We start from the raw sequence: 14,337 nt of genomic DNA on the forward strand, positions 1-14,337 counted from the left end.
ATTTGCTCAATAAAATGCGGCCGTGGAGCCCCGGTGCCCAGTGCTGCCGCCCCACTAGTACCCTGGAAAATGAGTAACAGTCCCAGTCATGCACAACGGACACGTGGGAGGTTTACGTGCCATAAAACACACATTAAGTGCAGGATGAACAAAACCAAGACGTAGCACTCCTTTCCTCTGACCTTTGAATTTTGCTGTCAGTTCAGGATTTTCAGCAGAGAAGAATGGAATCAGTTCAGAGTTTCGGAAAGCTGATCAACATTACGGAGGTATATACTTGTGGTTTGAGTTCAGTAACAAGCTTCTATTAGAAATAGGGAATAAGATACTCCTTCTTCAGGAGGTGGGCAAGTGTAAATAGGGAATAAGGATAAAAGAATGGACGTATTTTTGTATAGAAAGATTTTGAGCTGGTTGATGAAAATCCGGTCTGATGGGGCCAGGCTAGAGCAAACTTCTGGGGATCTGGTGGGACTGGGGGGCTCAAAATTTGATAAGTAATCCTCAGGAAGTACCAATGATGGATTCAGAGACCAAGAGTATCCACATTTTCTATTTTAAAAAGGAAAAGTGGGGGGAGGGGGAGAAGGAGGAGGAGGAAAAATGTATCCATGACAATGACAGGAGACCCTGGGGCCCAGACAATTGGGAAAACAGTAAACACATACGGCATTTACAAGGAGCCATATACTTTTTGAATCACTTAATATTAACTAATTTAATCCTCCTAACAAGTCTACAGAGAAGACACCATTTCAGAGAAGACACCCCGTAACAGATGAACAAACTGAGGCCCAGAGCAGTTAAGTAACTCGCTGGAGATCCCATAACCAGTAAGTGGTAGAGCTGAGATTTGAACTTGGGCAGCCTCACTCTGGAGTCTGCAGTTAGGCCCTTAATAAAAAATAGCTACTTTATTAAGATGGCATATAAGAGGTTACCAGGTATGTCTATCACAACTTCGCAAAGATATTTGAAATATCACTTTTGGCATCAAGAGGGATTAAAGCAGGTGATGGAAAGCTGTGGTATAAAAAGGACTAGTGTTAGAAAGGCCAAGAGCATAGAAAGTCTTAGTGGCCAACAGAACCCGTATTGTAAAGTGATGTAATTAAATTTGGAAAATGTCAGTGTGACTTCACAATCTCAAGAAGACCCCTATTGACCCCAGTTCTGTCATGACTAGAACTGGCTTAACAGTAGGCATAGAGCTTTAGCCATGACCAAATCCCGTGCCCAAGTAGTTCTCAGTATAGCTCACCACTAAAATAAACCATGGCTCCGTGGAGACAAGCCAATACTCTATGTTGAAACAAGACAAAAATGAGGATGAAAAGAATGAACCCAAAAGGATCAGGAGCCCTGCTACACAGGCAAAGAAGCTGATGGAGGAAAACTCTCCCTAGCTGAGTTGCGACAATTGACAATCAAAAAGAGGAGGAGGAGAAGGAAACTATTATGATGGAAACAAGGTGAGTCTGAGAAATGCCTTGTGTTCAACAGTGTCTCTCAAAGGGAAAGTTCCTAGGAAGTGTACACGAAGATACTTTCTTAAAAAATAATTGTTTCAACTTGGTCCTGACAATGTAGATTTATAGGGCAATTTGTTTTGTTTTTTAAAGATTTTATTTATATATTTGACACAGAGAGAGAGATCACGAGGAGGCAGAGAGGCAGGCAGAGAGAGAGGGGGAATCAGGCTCCTTACTGAGCAGAGAGCCCGATGTGGGGCTTGATCCCAGGACCCTGAGACCATGACCTGAGCCAAAGGCAGAGGCCCAACCCTGTGAGCCACCCGGATGCCCCCTGAAGATACTTTAATAGGAAAGAAGGGTGATCATAAAATGCTAGGTCACAATTTATGTTGATTTTTAAAACTAGGAAGCCTTAATATATAAGGTGATATTTCTTTTATAGAGTATTAATTGTGTGTATGTTTATAAAATTTCCGTGTCAAGTAAGAAAGACTAACAAAAGGAATCAGGTCATCCCAGGACCTTAGGGCCCACTGAAGGACCACTTGGCGTTGGTAATCCTACAATAACCAGGAGGAAAGAGTGGCAGAGATCTACTGCCATTAGTGGTCACACTAGTTAACAAGGAACCAATAGTCAGCAGTGTGTTTGTACCATGATAAACTAGTCAGGCAGCCTGAAGAGGAAAGCCAAGTACTCGAACTCAACCTCTTATCTCCCAGAAGGTAAAATCTCTACCTGGCCCAACAAGGTAGAGTAAAATATTAATAAGGAATATGTAAATTCTTAATAGTTCTGACAGCTAGGTCAGTGCATCATGATAAGTGGTCCTGACCTTGAATCACCTTGAAGCCACCTCATCCTGAGGGTACCCCCCACTCCCACAAGAATCAGCACCCTCTGACCTTTCAGAAAAGCTGTTCTGTCATCTTTGGATCTGAAAGATCCTTGCTCCTGTCTGGAAAGTGTTACAGTGATGTCAACTCTGAGAACACAGGGGGATAAGTAAAACAGCTTTGGCAAGATACAAAAAATAAGCACAGAAACAATGAAGAAATAAACTACACCCAAGATAGTTCATATTTTAGAGTAAATTAAAGTATAAACATATTATTAAATCTTGTCATTATGTACCTTATTTTGTGTGTGTTTCATCTGCGGTTTAAGTGGACGTAGGAAGTGATCAAAACGAATCAGCCATACTACGTATGTTCACAGTGGGATTTAAAGAGCTTATGGAAATTTAATCAAATAAATTTATAATCAGGATTTAAGTGCTCAAGCAAAACTGGTTCTCAAAGTCTTGCTTATTGGACGCACACCGCAGACGCTGCTGGCCCCGCCCATACCCTCTGGACACGCACCACTGCCTGACCTGCCACTTGTGACTCTGCCTAGGGGTTTCTTCTAACCACCAGACTGTACCTGGCTCTCAGGGCAGGCCATAGCTGCCGCATAAACCCAGAAGCAAGGCCTCAACCGATGGCAGATGGGTGTTAGTGGATCAATGCCCAGCTCTCTGACCTTTAGCTAAGGACAACTCCGAGGCCAGTACGTCACGTCTCCCGGAGTCCCCCAACGTGAGTGAACTGCGGCTGCCCACAGTGGCGGCCTCCTCAGCAAGACACCATCCTCTTCCTGACTCACGCCCCACCCCTCCTCTACTGGGGCTTCCTGGGATCACTCACCAGATCTATTCTGTGGACTAATATCCACATCTCGGGGTCCGGGCAAGACAGGAGTTTCAGAAGTCGAGCATTAAACAAACCTCCATGTGGAATGTTCTCTACACACAGGATCCCCTCACGCTTTCATAATCTACTGCAGAAGAGCTGTCCTGAGGGGCAGAGCCGGGGGAGGGAGAGGGCTGGTGGGCACTGCCTCCCCTGTCAGCACCTCCTTCATCTGTCCTGGACCCACAGGCTCCCACATGGACACCCCCTCTCTGATCTCACTGGGGAAGAAGGTGTGATTCCTCCCATGGGTTGTTCTGATTTGGGAGGACATTCTTAGAAACGTCCATACGTAAGGCAGGAGATGCACCCAGGGACCACGGAGGGGAAGGGAGGAGGGGGACAGGGCAAGTGCCCATTTACTCAGCTGTCCTGACAAGACCCTTGAGCTTGAGTCTACCGCCAGGTCCCTGTGGGCCATGACTTTTATAGGCAGCTCCCCAAACACAGAGCAAATGAAAAGGCGGCTCACTCTTCCCACAAACATAGCGATTAAGAGTTCAGGCTTTGAATTCAGGCTTATCCATTTCTACCATCACCTTGGCCAGGCTCCTTCATGCCCCTGAAACTCAGTCTCCCCGCCTATATAGTGGGAGAAATACAATCTAATTCCTAGGGATGCCTCTTAAGAAACATGCCAGGCACTTTCTCTGCACTCTCGCTGCCCCGTGACACACCTGCAGGTGCACTTACCATCCTCGTTCTGTGATTCTAAGAAACCTCCCGAGCGTCACCCAGCTAATAAGAGGCAGATCCAGAGTTCAAACTTGGGCAAGTCTGATTCCACTCTTAGCCTCCAAGTTATACAAAGGGGGTGGAAAGCCATTAATAGCCCCCAGGAACACCAGCTGCTTCACCAGTGTCCTCTCTGTCCTGTCTCCATCCTTCCTCACTGTCTCCCGAGCTGTCTTCCTCGGGGAAGAACTACGTTGAGGTGCACAGATAAGAGAGATTCATGAGGCTCAGAAGGAAGGGGCTCGATGCCAAGCTCTTAATGAAGAGCCTTCAGCACGAATGGATTTTGGCTTCTGCTTCCATTAATACCTAAGCCCTTAAGATTCTTCCAGCTCCTTAATTTCCTTTTCTGGAACCTACACCAAATCTTCATAATGACTTTCAAGAAAGCCAGAAAGCCGGGAAAACTAAGTATCCTCAAAGTTTCAGGTGAAATCGAGTCACCTCCAAACCTGTTGACTCAGTGTCACAGAGAAGCAGAGTCAGAACCCTGTCTCTCGGCCTGGCTCTGGCCTTACCCAAGCTGGGGGATCGTGAGCAAAGCCACCTGCTTCCTCTGGACCTCCTATTCTTTATTTTTTTTTTTCCCCTGTGCCTCCTTTTGAAACATTTGTTATTGTAAAGACAACAATCCTTGTCTTGCCTTTCTTAAAGTTGCTGAGAGAACCACGAGAGGAATGTCCAGGAAAATACCTCCCAAGTTATAAAGCCCTACATACATGCGGGAAATTATCAGTGTTACTCAACAGCTCATCAGACTCGCTAAGAAAATTCTGGAACAAGAAAAATGAAAGCCAAAAAGCAGAGGTGGGCAGCAGGCTGGGATAAGGAGAGTCGTTGGTAAAGAAAAACTGGCTGTCAGAATCCCATTTTCAGTGCTGGCAGTTAACCTTCAATCAATTTTATAAGGCCAGGAAACAGCCATATTTTTAATTAAGTGTCGGCAGTAGGCTCGGCAACATAAAATTTAATGGTAGAGAAGACACCAACTTAAAGAAACACAGCTTCTTACCTCTCCTTCTAAGAAAGAGATCTTTTCCAAAAGCTGCAATATTAAGAGCTGTTTCTGCTGCACCTTCTTCTTCAATGATTCAATCTAGATAGAAACAAATGAAGTACTGTTAATGAAAACCACACACAACGGTAGACACACAAGTTAATCAACCAGAAGAGATGTCTTTGGTTGTCCTCCAATGAGAACCCGCCCTTCGGTTCTCTGTGTCTCAAGGAACAGTGTTAACACGAGTGTTCCCTGGAACAGAGGGTTCGGTGGCCACATAATTTTGGAGTCGCGCCCCATTAGGTTTGTTTGACCTGACGTTTCCAAATTGATTTTGCTGTGTAACCCTTATTAACATCCCATGTATGGGCCGGAGAGCATGCTCTGGGAGTACACACACACACACATACACACACATAAAATACTCAGCTTAAATTCGAGAGTCAGCCCGCATTTCAGACATTGAACACTGTTATTCCTGTTAGTAGATTCATTCAATCGGGTGTCAGAAGTTGTGATTTGGGAACAGGGTCACTGTCACTGAAAGTGCAAATGGAATTGAGAGGATCCAAGATTCAGGTGGCTTGGGACAAAGACAGAGACTCAAGCTGGGTGTTCGCCTTTGTTTTTACAACGTGGTCTATCTTAGCTACTCTAACTCTGCTTTTCATTCATGTCATGTTCCACAGACAAACCACAGATGCCCTAAGAGCAGGAACCAGGGTGCTCCATTCCAGGCTATGCTGTAGACAACAGGCAATCATGGGAACAGTGTGCAGGTTCAGTCAGTAACCAGTGATTTGGAAGAAAACACTAATTTCCCAACAACCTAGTATATTCAATTTGTGCATTTGCAAAATCTTTAAAAAAAAAATCCGTCTCAGTGCAAAAATGACACACAATCTCCCTTTAGAAGTGAATCTAGCCAGAGCTAGGAAAAGACAAAAGTACAATCACATTGCCCTTTGACCCAGCAATCCCATTCCTAGAAATAGATCCCCAAAGACACATTGGCTAAACTACAAAATGACCTGGACAAAGGATTTTGGGCTTTTACAAGACACAAAGAAAACAGAACTCCATCAATCAATAAGTGGTTGGTTAAATAAACCATGGTTCATCATGACAACAGATGACTGCGAAGATCTCTAGAGCAGATAAGGTGTTTCATAAAAAATATATGGTACGCAAGCTTTAGTGTAAAACAGAGGAGACCATCGGAATGCATATACACTTGCAAAAAGAAATTTTGCAAAGGAAAAAGAAACCTTAATTATTAAGAAATAGTTGCCAATAGGGAAAGAAGGAAATTAGAGGCAGAAGAAAAGACTTTTTGGTAATACCTTGTTACCTACATTTAATTTTGAAAGCACATTTTACAGATTCAAAAAATAAATCTAAACCAAAAAGAAAAAAAAAGCGAACCTGAAAACTTGAAAATGTGTCAAAATAAAGGAGCTCAACTATATATCCAGTTGATGAAAAGAATCAAGTGTTGTTTGAACAAGCTAATTTGACTCTGTTTTTAGTGGGCTGTATTCTAAAAACAGAACTGCAAAGAAATCTCTTATTCACTAGGAAAACTGTTGGTAATAATGTTAGTATTGTTGTTTTGTGTTTTTTTTTTTTTAAGATTTTATTTATTTATTTGACAGACAGAGATCACAAGGAGGCAGAGAGACAGGCAGAGAGAGAGGAGGAAGCAGGCTCCCCGCTGAGCAGAGAGCCCGACGTGGGGCTCGATCCTAGGACCCTGGGATCATGACCTGAGCCGAAGGCAGAGGCTTTAACCCACTGAGCCACCCAGGCGCCCCTGTTTTGTGTTGTTTTGAAACTATTTGAGATAATGTTTGGAACCAAGGTTTTCAGTGTAAAAGAAGGAAATATAAGTGTGAAATCAAAGAAATAAAAAGTTTTGTTAAGTTTGAAATGAAAACATTAGTATGAACTCATAAGTAATATTTTATTTTCCTCTGTTAAGTATTTATTTTCCTCTCTTAATTCTGTCCACTGAAGAAGCTTAGAAATTTTAACAATAAACACATAACATATCCAGATTGTGGCATCTAAATACTAACCCTCACCAACCAAACATGGGTCATCTTCGAGGAACGGCTCATTTCAAGGGGTAAAATTTTCTAGGGGAACTCAAGACACCTTGTGCCTGAAAACAAATGCATGAAGGGCCTCCCTTGGGCTAAGGATTACAACAATTCTAGCATCAAAAAGAATAACGAATGTAATTGAGTAAAACACATGGAATAAATACGTTTTTAAAACCCTGAGTATGTTATGATTCTTCAAAAAACCAAAACCAACAGCAATGACGAGGGAATGACTAGGGAACCAACTTCTTACTTAGAAACTTGGCAACTTAGAGGCAGACTTAAAGGCATGTAGCCTGCCTTTCTTGTACAAACTGCATTTTGAGATTACTAGTAAGTCCTAGGTAAGGAGGGAAAGAGTTTTATTTTTCAGAAGAATAAAATCCCCATTGTGCAATCCGTAGGAAGTAAGTGGCTCATTGTAGGAGATGAATGAACAGATGAACCAGTCAGAGGCAAAGGTAAGGAAGAACTTTACAACTGCATTTTGAGCTGTCCCCATCTGGGTCCGGGATTGGCCTCAGCATCACCCAAAGGGGGTCAATCAGACATGAAGACAGAGTAAACAGCACAGCACCAGGAAGTGTGCTTCCTCCCCATGCCAGCCCCCAAGAAAGGGAAAACTGAATCTCACCGTGTGCTGGAGCTAATGAACAAAAAGTCAATTCCCGAACGCAGAAACATTTATAGGACAACTGACACATCTCCTACAACATCTCTTGGTGCGGGAAACTCAGCAGGGGAGGAGGATACACAGGGAGAAGTCTGTTCTAGATTAAAAGGCTCTAGAAACATAACCACCAAACAAATGACCTTCCCTGGATACTGACTGAAGCAAGGCTTCAGTAAAAAAGACCATTTTAAAGACATTCCAGAAAATTTTAGGACACATGGGTATTATTGCATGATACCAAAGAATTATCATTAACTTTGTTTGGTGCAACAATGGCATCATGTTTATATAAGAAAAAGTACGTATGTTTTAGAGATGGATAGTGAGGTGTATAGGAAACAGAAGCAGGATGTCTGGGATTTGGTTTAAAATGACTGCATGAAGGGGAAAAAGAGGAAAAGAAGGAGCAAATACAGCAAAGAGAGCCAAGTTTTGCTGTTTGTTGAAGCTGGTCATGAGTCCAGGGGGCTTCATCGATCAGTCTCTCTGTCCTGAGTGCATCTGACATTTTCATGATAAAATATTTTAAATTCCACCTGGTGCCAAAAAATACAATCCTCCCACACAAAAAGTAAGCCATAGAAAACAGAATATAATAAGAAACACATTTAAGAAAAACTGTCCAATGTTGATAATAATTAAAGAAATTATAATTAAAAACAGTAACAAGTTACCCTTTAATAACGATTGAATGCGCCCAAAACTACCGGCGAAAGAAATCAGCACTGAAAGAGCTGGGAGGGGCAGCCCTTCTCGTGTGTTGCAGGTGGCATTGTAAATTAGAATGACCCTTTGGGCAATTTAGCAATAAATATTAAGAGCCATAAAGCTGTTCATACCCTTTGACCCACTAATCCCACTCCTGGGAATTTATCCTAAGGATATAATTCAGACATAGGAAAAAAGCTATATATACAAAGATGTTCTTGCTCCTATTATTTATAACAGAAACTGGAAATAACCTTAACGTCCAGCACTAAGGCACGGGGTGGTACATTATGGAATATCAATTTGATGGAGCATATGACACAGACACTGCAAGCACACTGCCAAATGTAAAAGTGTTTACAAAAATCCTCGAGGGATAAAAACAAAATAAAACAAGAAAGAAACACCAAAGCTTGCAACGATCAAAAGTAAAAGCTGGAGGTTAGCTCAACAAAATCATACTGAAGTTGCTGTAGAATTACGGGCAAAAGGAAAGTTTCTTTTTCTTTAAATGTCCCTCAGTGTTTTAGGAATAGTTTTCAAAAAATCGTTCTTACGGTGTTCTTCTTTCATTCCTTCTTATAGTATTAAGACCTTTTAAAAAACTGATTTGAATTCTTTAAATGAGAGGCAAGATGGGTACTGAAATTAGCTACAATATTCCAAGGAGGTCTAGGTACATTTCATCAATTAACATAAAAAGGGACTTCGAGTACCCTTACTTCACTCTCTCTGAAGAAATCAGAGTGGTTGGTGAGTCCAGGGAAGCAAGAGATGTGATTGAAGGCACTCTAATGGGCAGTTCATAGGAAGATATTGAGGATTTTCACTTAAAAATGGAGGAGATACAAGGCAGATATGTCGTCTGCAGGATGTGGAGAGAAGGCGATTCTGTGAGTTCTGAGAGAACAGAGGGCTGATGCTGGAGCAAACAGGCCCTGCCTTCTGGGGAGACAGAACGGCTATGGGAAGGATTTGAGGGGGGGTTGCTGAAGCTTCTGCTGACAAGTCTTGCCTTTCAGCAACTGAAGCTTCGAGAAGCAATCGTGCTCTTGGGCTGAGGGAATGCTGGGCCCGCACATTGGCTTTCATCCTCGAGCGTTCCTTACAGGATCATCTTCCGCGGGGGTTGACATGTTCAGATTAGAGGAAAAAGGACACCAAGGATGGCAGACAGGGCATGCCTCGGCCCTCCTGTCCTACAAGGGTGTCAACTCGGAATCCCAACTCAGCCCAACCCACGCGACCTCCTAAGAGACACCCATCATGAGGCGCTATCTCTAAGTCACATATCTGAGGGGTAAGTGTGTTACTTCTGACTGCTGACTTCAAAGTGCCTTCAACTATTGTCTCCTATAGAGCCCCAGCACATGATAAACACTCAAAATCTAGCTACTACTGTGTTACTGCTGGCATTCCTCCCCACTTAGACTGGGAGCTTGAGAGTGAAGACCTTGGTCATCTTTCTACTCTCAGATAATGAATGAATGAATCAGTGACTCCATCCGTCCATCTCTCAACAGTCTGTCCCTTGGACTCCAGGGGAAAAATTGTCTGGAAGAGATTCTTGGAGGCCCTGATGGACCAAGGCGGATATACCCCTCCAAAGCACTCCCAAAATCAGGAGCCACTCCAAAATCCAGGATACCATGCAGCTGGCATGCAATTTCTGCTCTTGTCCATACACTGAATTCTGTAAATTTGACCTTGAAGAGATTTGTGTCTTCTTCATGAAGCTGCATTTTGGTCCAGCTGTCACCTGGTGGTGGTAAATGACCAAAGCTCCCAGGCTCAAATCAGGGCATTAAGAAATGAGAACTGAGAAGCACTTATTTTCCAGACCTCATCCATTTACTGAACAGGAACATAATCTTGTCCCAACAGTTAAATTTCAATATGAAATAGTATACCCCCTTATAGAACAAAGGAAGAAACCCATCTTGGTAAAATCTGGAACCTCTTAACTAATGTTAAAAGAATTTTTTCTTAGTTTTCTCTCAAAAAGCATGTTTCTTTGTAACTCAACTGAATATATGCATTGCAGCCTAATGATGCTAGATCTCTTAAGACTACAGCCCATTTGATATTCACAGTGGTGGTAGGGGGCGGAGGGGTACCTCTAGTTAATGGCTTTTCTTCACACTGGCCACTGTGGAGTCAGCTCCCTGGCTGATCTGAGCTAAGCAATCCCTCTGAGGCTATGCCACACAACAGAAACACCTAGAGGGAGCTTTCACAAAATACTGACTTCTAGGCTTACCCCCATAGATGCTGATTATATCTTTCTTAAAAACTCTTCCAAACTTCTAACATTTGAACTCCCTAGCATGGACATGAGGCCCTCCCATGGTCCTGCTATCTCCCCACTGTCATTTCAGGCCTGTCCTGTCCCCGATGAACCCTACACTTAAGCCAGTCCATTCTCTCAGCACTCCACAGACATGCAGTGGTCCTGCCTCTGGGCCTTTGCACAGGCTGCTGCTTCTACCACACATAACTTCCCACCTTCCACCCACCTCTCTACCAGGAAATCTGCCGTCACAACATACTCACAAGTCTCCCTCTTCTGTTCTACCTCAGTCCTTTGAACAAACCCCCATTAGGGCCCCTGACTGCTGCTACAATCCTTTGTTGACATCTTTCTCTTGCACTGGACAGCACACCCACAGGAGACACGTTACTGTATCAAAGATCTTATACAAAAGAACTGTTCTCTTAGAAGATGTAATTGCCCTGTCAATCCACACATTTTTATAACTTGTTTTCAGGAGGTGGGGATGCTGTAGTGAAAGAACTCCTCCCGATTTCTTTCGGAAAAAACTCGTATGTCAACCGGAACAAAATGAAACTGTACCAGATTTTAGGAAGGTCCTGTTATGGATTTGGAGCAACCCTAGAAGTTACAAGGCTTCTCAGCTTCCTGAAATTTGTTTCCATTAGTGACAGACATATAGGTCACAGGTCATTTCAGGTCAATGTCAGAAGAAGATACAGTTCTATGATTAGAATTATGTGAATAGTACCTGATTGTGTGAGACTTGCCAAACATAACTATCGAGGTTGGGGATATGAAGAGAAAGCAACAGATATAAGAAATGCAGCAGCAACTAAGTATTAAATGTTAGAAAACACTTAATGTGTTTTTTTAAAGAAACTGTGGTTTAGGGGGTGCCTGGGTGGCTCAGTGGGTTAAGCCTCTGCCTTCAGCTCAGGTCATGATCCCAGGGTCTTGGGATCAAGCCCCGCATTGGGCTCTCTGCTCAGTGGGGAGCCTGCTTTCCCATCTCTCTCTACCTGCCTCTCTGCCTACTTGAGATCTCTGTCAAATAAATAAATAAAATCTTAAAAAAAAATGTGATTTAGGGTGTCATGTGTTACCAGCTGCCTAGTAATAATATGCATGTCTCTGGAAAATGCCTTAAATAAAACCGTAAGCACACCGAAATGGAGCACGGAACTAGAAGTTATGTTAAAATGGATAATCACGTTGAATCGCATTAAAATCTGGCAAGGGCAAGGAAACTAGCTTGTTTTCAGAGCAAATGAGGTCTATGATATAATTGCTTATTTTCTTGGGAATGTGTTTAATTTTGTTTTCATTCAAAGTTTAGGGATAACCAAGTAAGGCCCATAGGCACATATATTCAAAATCAGTGTGTGAGGGCTGTGTGTGTGTGCGCACGTGTGCGTGTACTGTGAAACTTGACCACACGTTAATAAAGCTCCCAACCTCCACCACCAACACCCCTGATTTGCTACTCTTTCCCACAGACCCTCACTTCAAAAGGCTTTCTGCTTTAAGTTGCATTTATGAAGAAATAATTCATTTTCCCACTGAAAACTGTATCAAAGATGGGTAACTGCCAGTTAAAACTTCTAATCAAACATAAGATAACCAGCATTATGAATTCTAGGTAAAAGTAGAGCAATAGGATACTTTATTATGAGTCCTCGTTGACTTCTCAGGGGAAATTATGCTGTTAGTGTATTTGAAAAGTTTTTAAGAAAAACAGTGTGAAGATTCCCCCTCCCCTCCCGAGGCCCAGTGAATCAGTGAAATGACCAGAGATGGCATGGAACAGGACTGCCAAGAACCTTCTAGAACTCACTCAGGCATGCAATCACCTTCTCCTTTTGCCTCCCCTTGTCCTGACAGGGCCTTGTTTGCCACCCACACTCTTGTTCCCCTCTGTGATCTAGAAAATAAAATTGTCCCCATTTTGGGGTGCCTGGGTGGTTCAGTGGGTTAAAGCCTCTGCCTTCAGCTCGGGTCATGATCCCAGGGTCCTGGGATCGAGCCCCGCATCGGGCTCTCTGCTCAGCGGGGAGCCTGCTTCCTCCTCTCTCTCTGCCTGCCCCTCTGCCTGCTTGTGATCTCTCTCTGTCAAATAAATAAATAAAATCTTTAAAAAAAAGTTGTCCCCATTTCCCTTAAAATCAGCATCATGTTCAATCTTCACGTACCCTGCCACAAGAAATAAGAATAATGGATACGCCCCACTCTTCCTCTGAAAAGGCTTTCCGTGTTTGCACAGCTACTCTTAATTCTATCTCCGAAGTCTTGTAACGCTGTAATTTCACAGTTATTGGATTTTTAAAGTGCATTCTCCTTGATAAAAACCACCGCAGTAAGAATTTTCAAAATAATAAAGTTACCCTCTTTTCCTAAAAAATAATAAAACATAAGGAAATATGACAAGATCAGAATCTGCCCTGCACTAATGCAACATAAAAGAACAGTTTAAAAAGGACAAGGAAAATGGTACATTATCTCATTCCGGGGGAGTGAAGGGAATGAATTAAGGCCACAACAAAACGAAACTGAAAAATTGCTAAATGAAGCTCTGAGTGGGGAAAATGAAAAATCAATGACGGAACGGAGGGAAAAAGGTACATTTTTCATCTTCATGATGCTTGATTGGGTTTGTAGAAATTCATTTCCAATTAATGTGTCTTGTGGCATTCAGCCAGGCTAGCTATGATCAGGGCACATATTTTAATCAATTTTTTTCTATTAAGTTTGAAGTAATATATAATAATAGAACGATACCATTCAAAAGGATCAGTTGAAACTGGCTTCTGAGGTAAAATAATCTAATTTGGTTTGATTTCTATCTTATATTAAAGATAACCCAGCTTCTCTTTGAGGAGAGGAGTAGCACCCTGCTTCTCCCCGGTGCCTAAACATGACGGGGCTGTATAAACATCAGGGAAGAATGGATACACTGGCTTTCCAATCTGACAGGGAATAATGCACCACTGGGGAGGGAGATGGAGGGGTGTCCTGGGGACCAGGACTGTTGCTCGGTTTGCTGGTTATTCTCAGAAACAACTCTAGGCGGTGCGGTCATCCCCACAGAGGAGGAAACTGATCTTGCTAGAGTTTCATCACCCATCCTTCCCTCAGCAATCCCCTAGGATCACCTCGGCATCAGGCTCAGTGTTAGGCACGGGGCACACAGCAGTCAGCCAGGAAGATCTGATCTCCACCTTCATGGACCACACATCCCACAAAGGAAGGCAGGCAGTAGGCAGAGAAACACCCAAGAAAGTGTAATAAAGGGAGAGGCACAGAGAAGTATCATATCCCTGAGGCAAGATGCACCTGCCGACTGACTGCCGGTGGAGTGAGGGCAGGGGTCAGACTTGGGGGCTGAAGAGGGTGACCGGCTCATCCCAGCTTTCCCAGTGCTGCCCAGGCTTTAGCACTGGGATCTCATGTGCCGGGAGCTTTCTCACTTGCAGGCAAACTGGGACAACTGGTCACCCGAGAGCTGGATGCCAGCAGGTCTGAGATCTCTCTGAGGTCAAGGCCCAGGCTCTTTCTCTCACCACACCGACGTTCAAAGGTTTGCTGTCACCTTCCCCATGGTGGTGACCTATCACTGCCACACTGTGGGGAATCAGG

The 14,337-nt window shown here is 43.3% G+C and overlaps 1 protein-coding gene across 3 annotated transcripts in view; it reads right to left on the reverse strand.

Annotated features, from left to right (window-relative positions):
- The window catches only part of MYZAP (myocardial zonula adherens protein), an 89,732-nt gene that overhangs the window by 17,129 nt on the left and 58,266 nt on the right, over positions 1-14,337 (reverse strand). For all 3 annotated transcript variants that reach the window (XM_082733766.1, XM_082733765.1, XM_082733767.1), the window contains exon 11: positions 4,956-5,039. In XM_082733766.1, the coding sequence (XP_082589892.1) occupies positions 4,956-5,039 (84 nt within the window). The remainder of the gene's footprint in view (positions 1-4,955; positions 5,040-14,337) is intronic.

This window comes from Mustela nivalis (genome assembly GCF_964662115.1).
Source record: "Mustela nivalis genome assembly, chromosome: 6".
Taxonomy (NCBI): Eukaryota; Metazoa; Chordata; class Mammalia; order Carnivora; family Mustelidae; genus Mustela; species Mustela nivalis.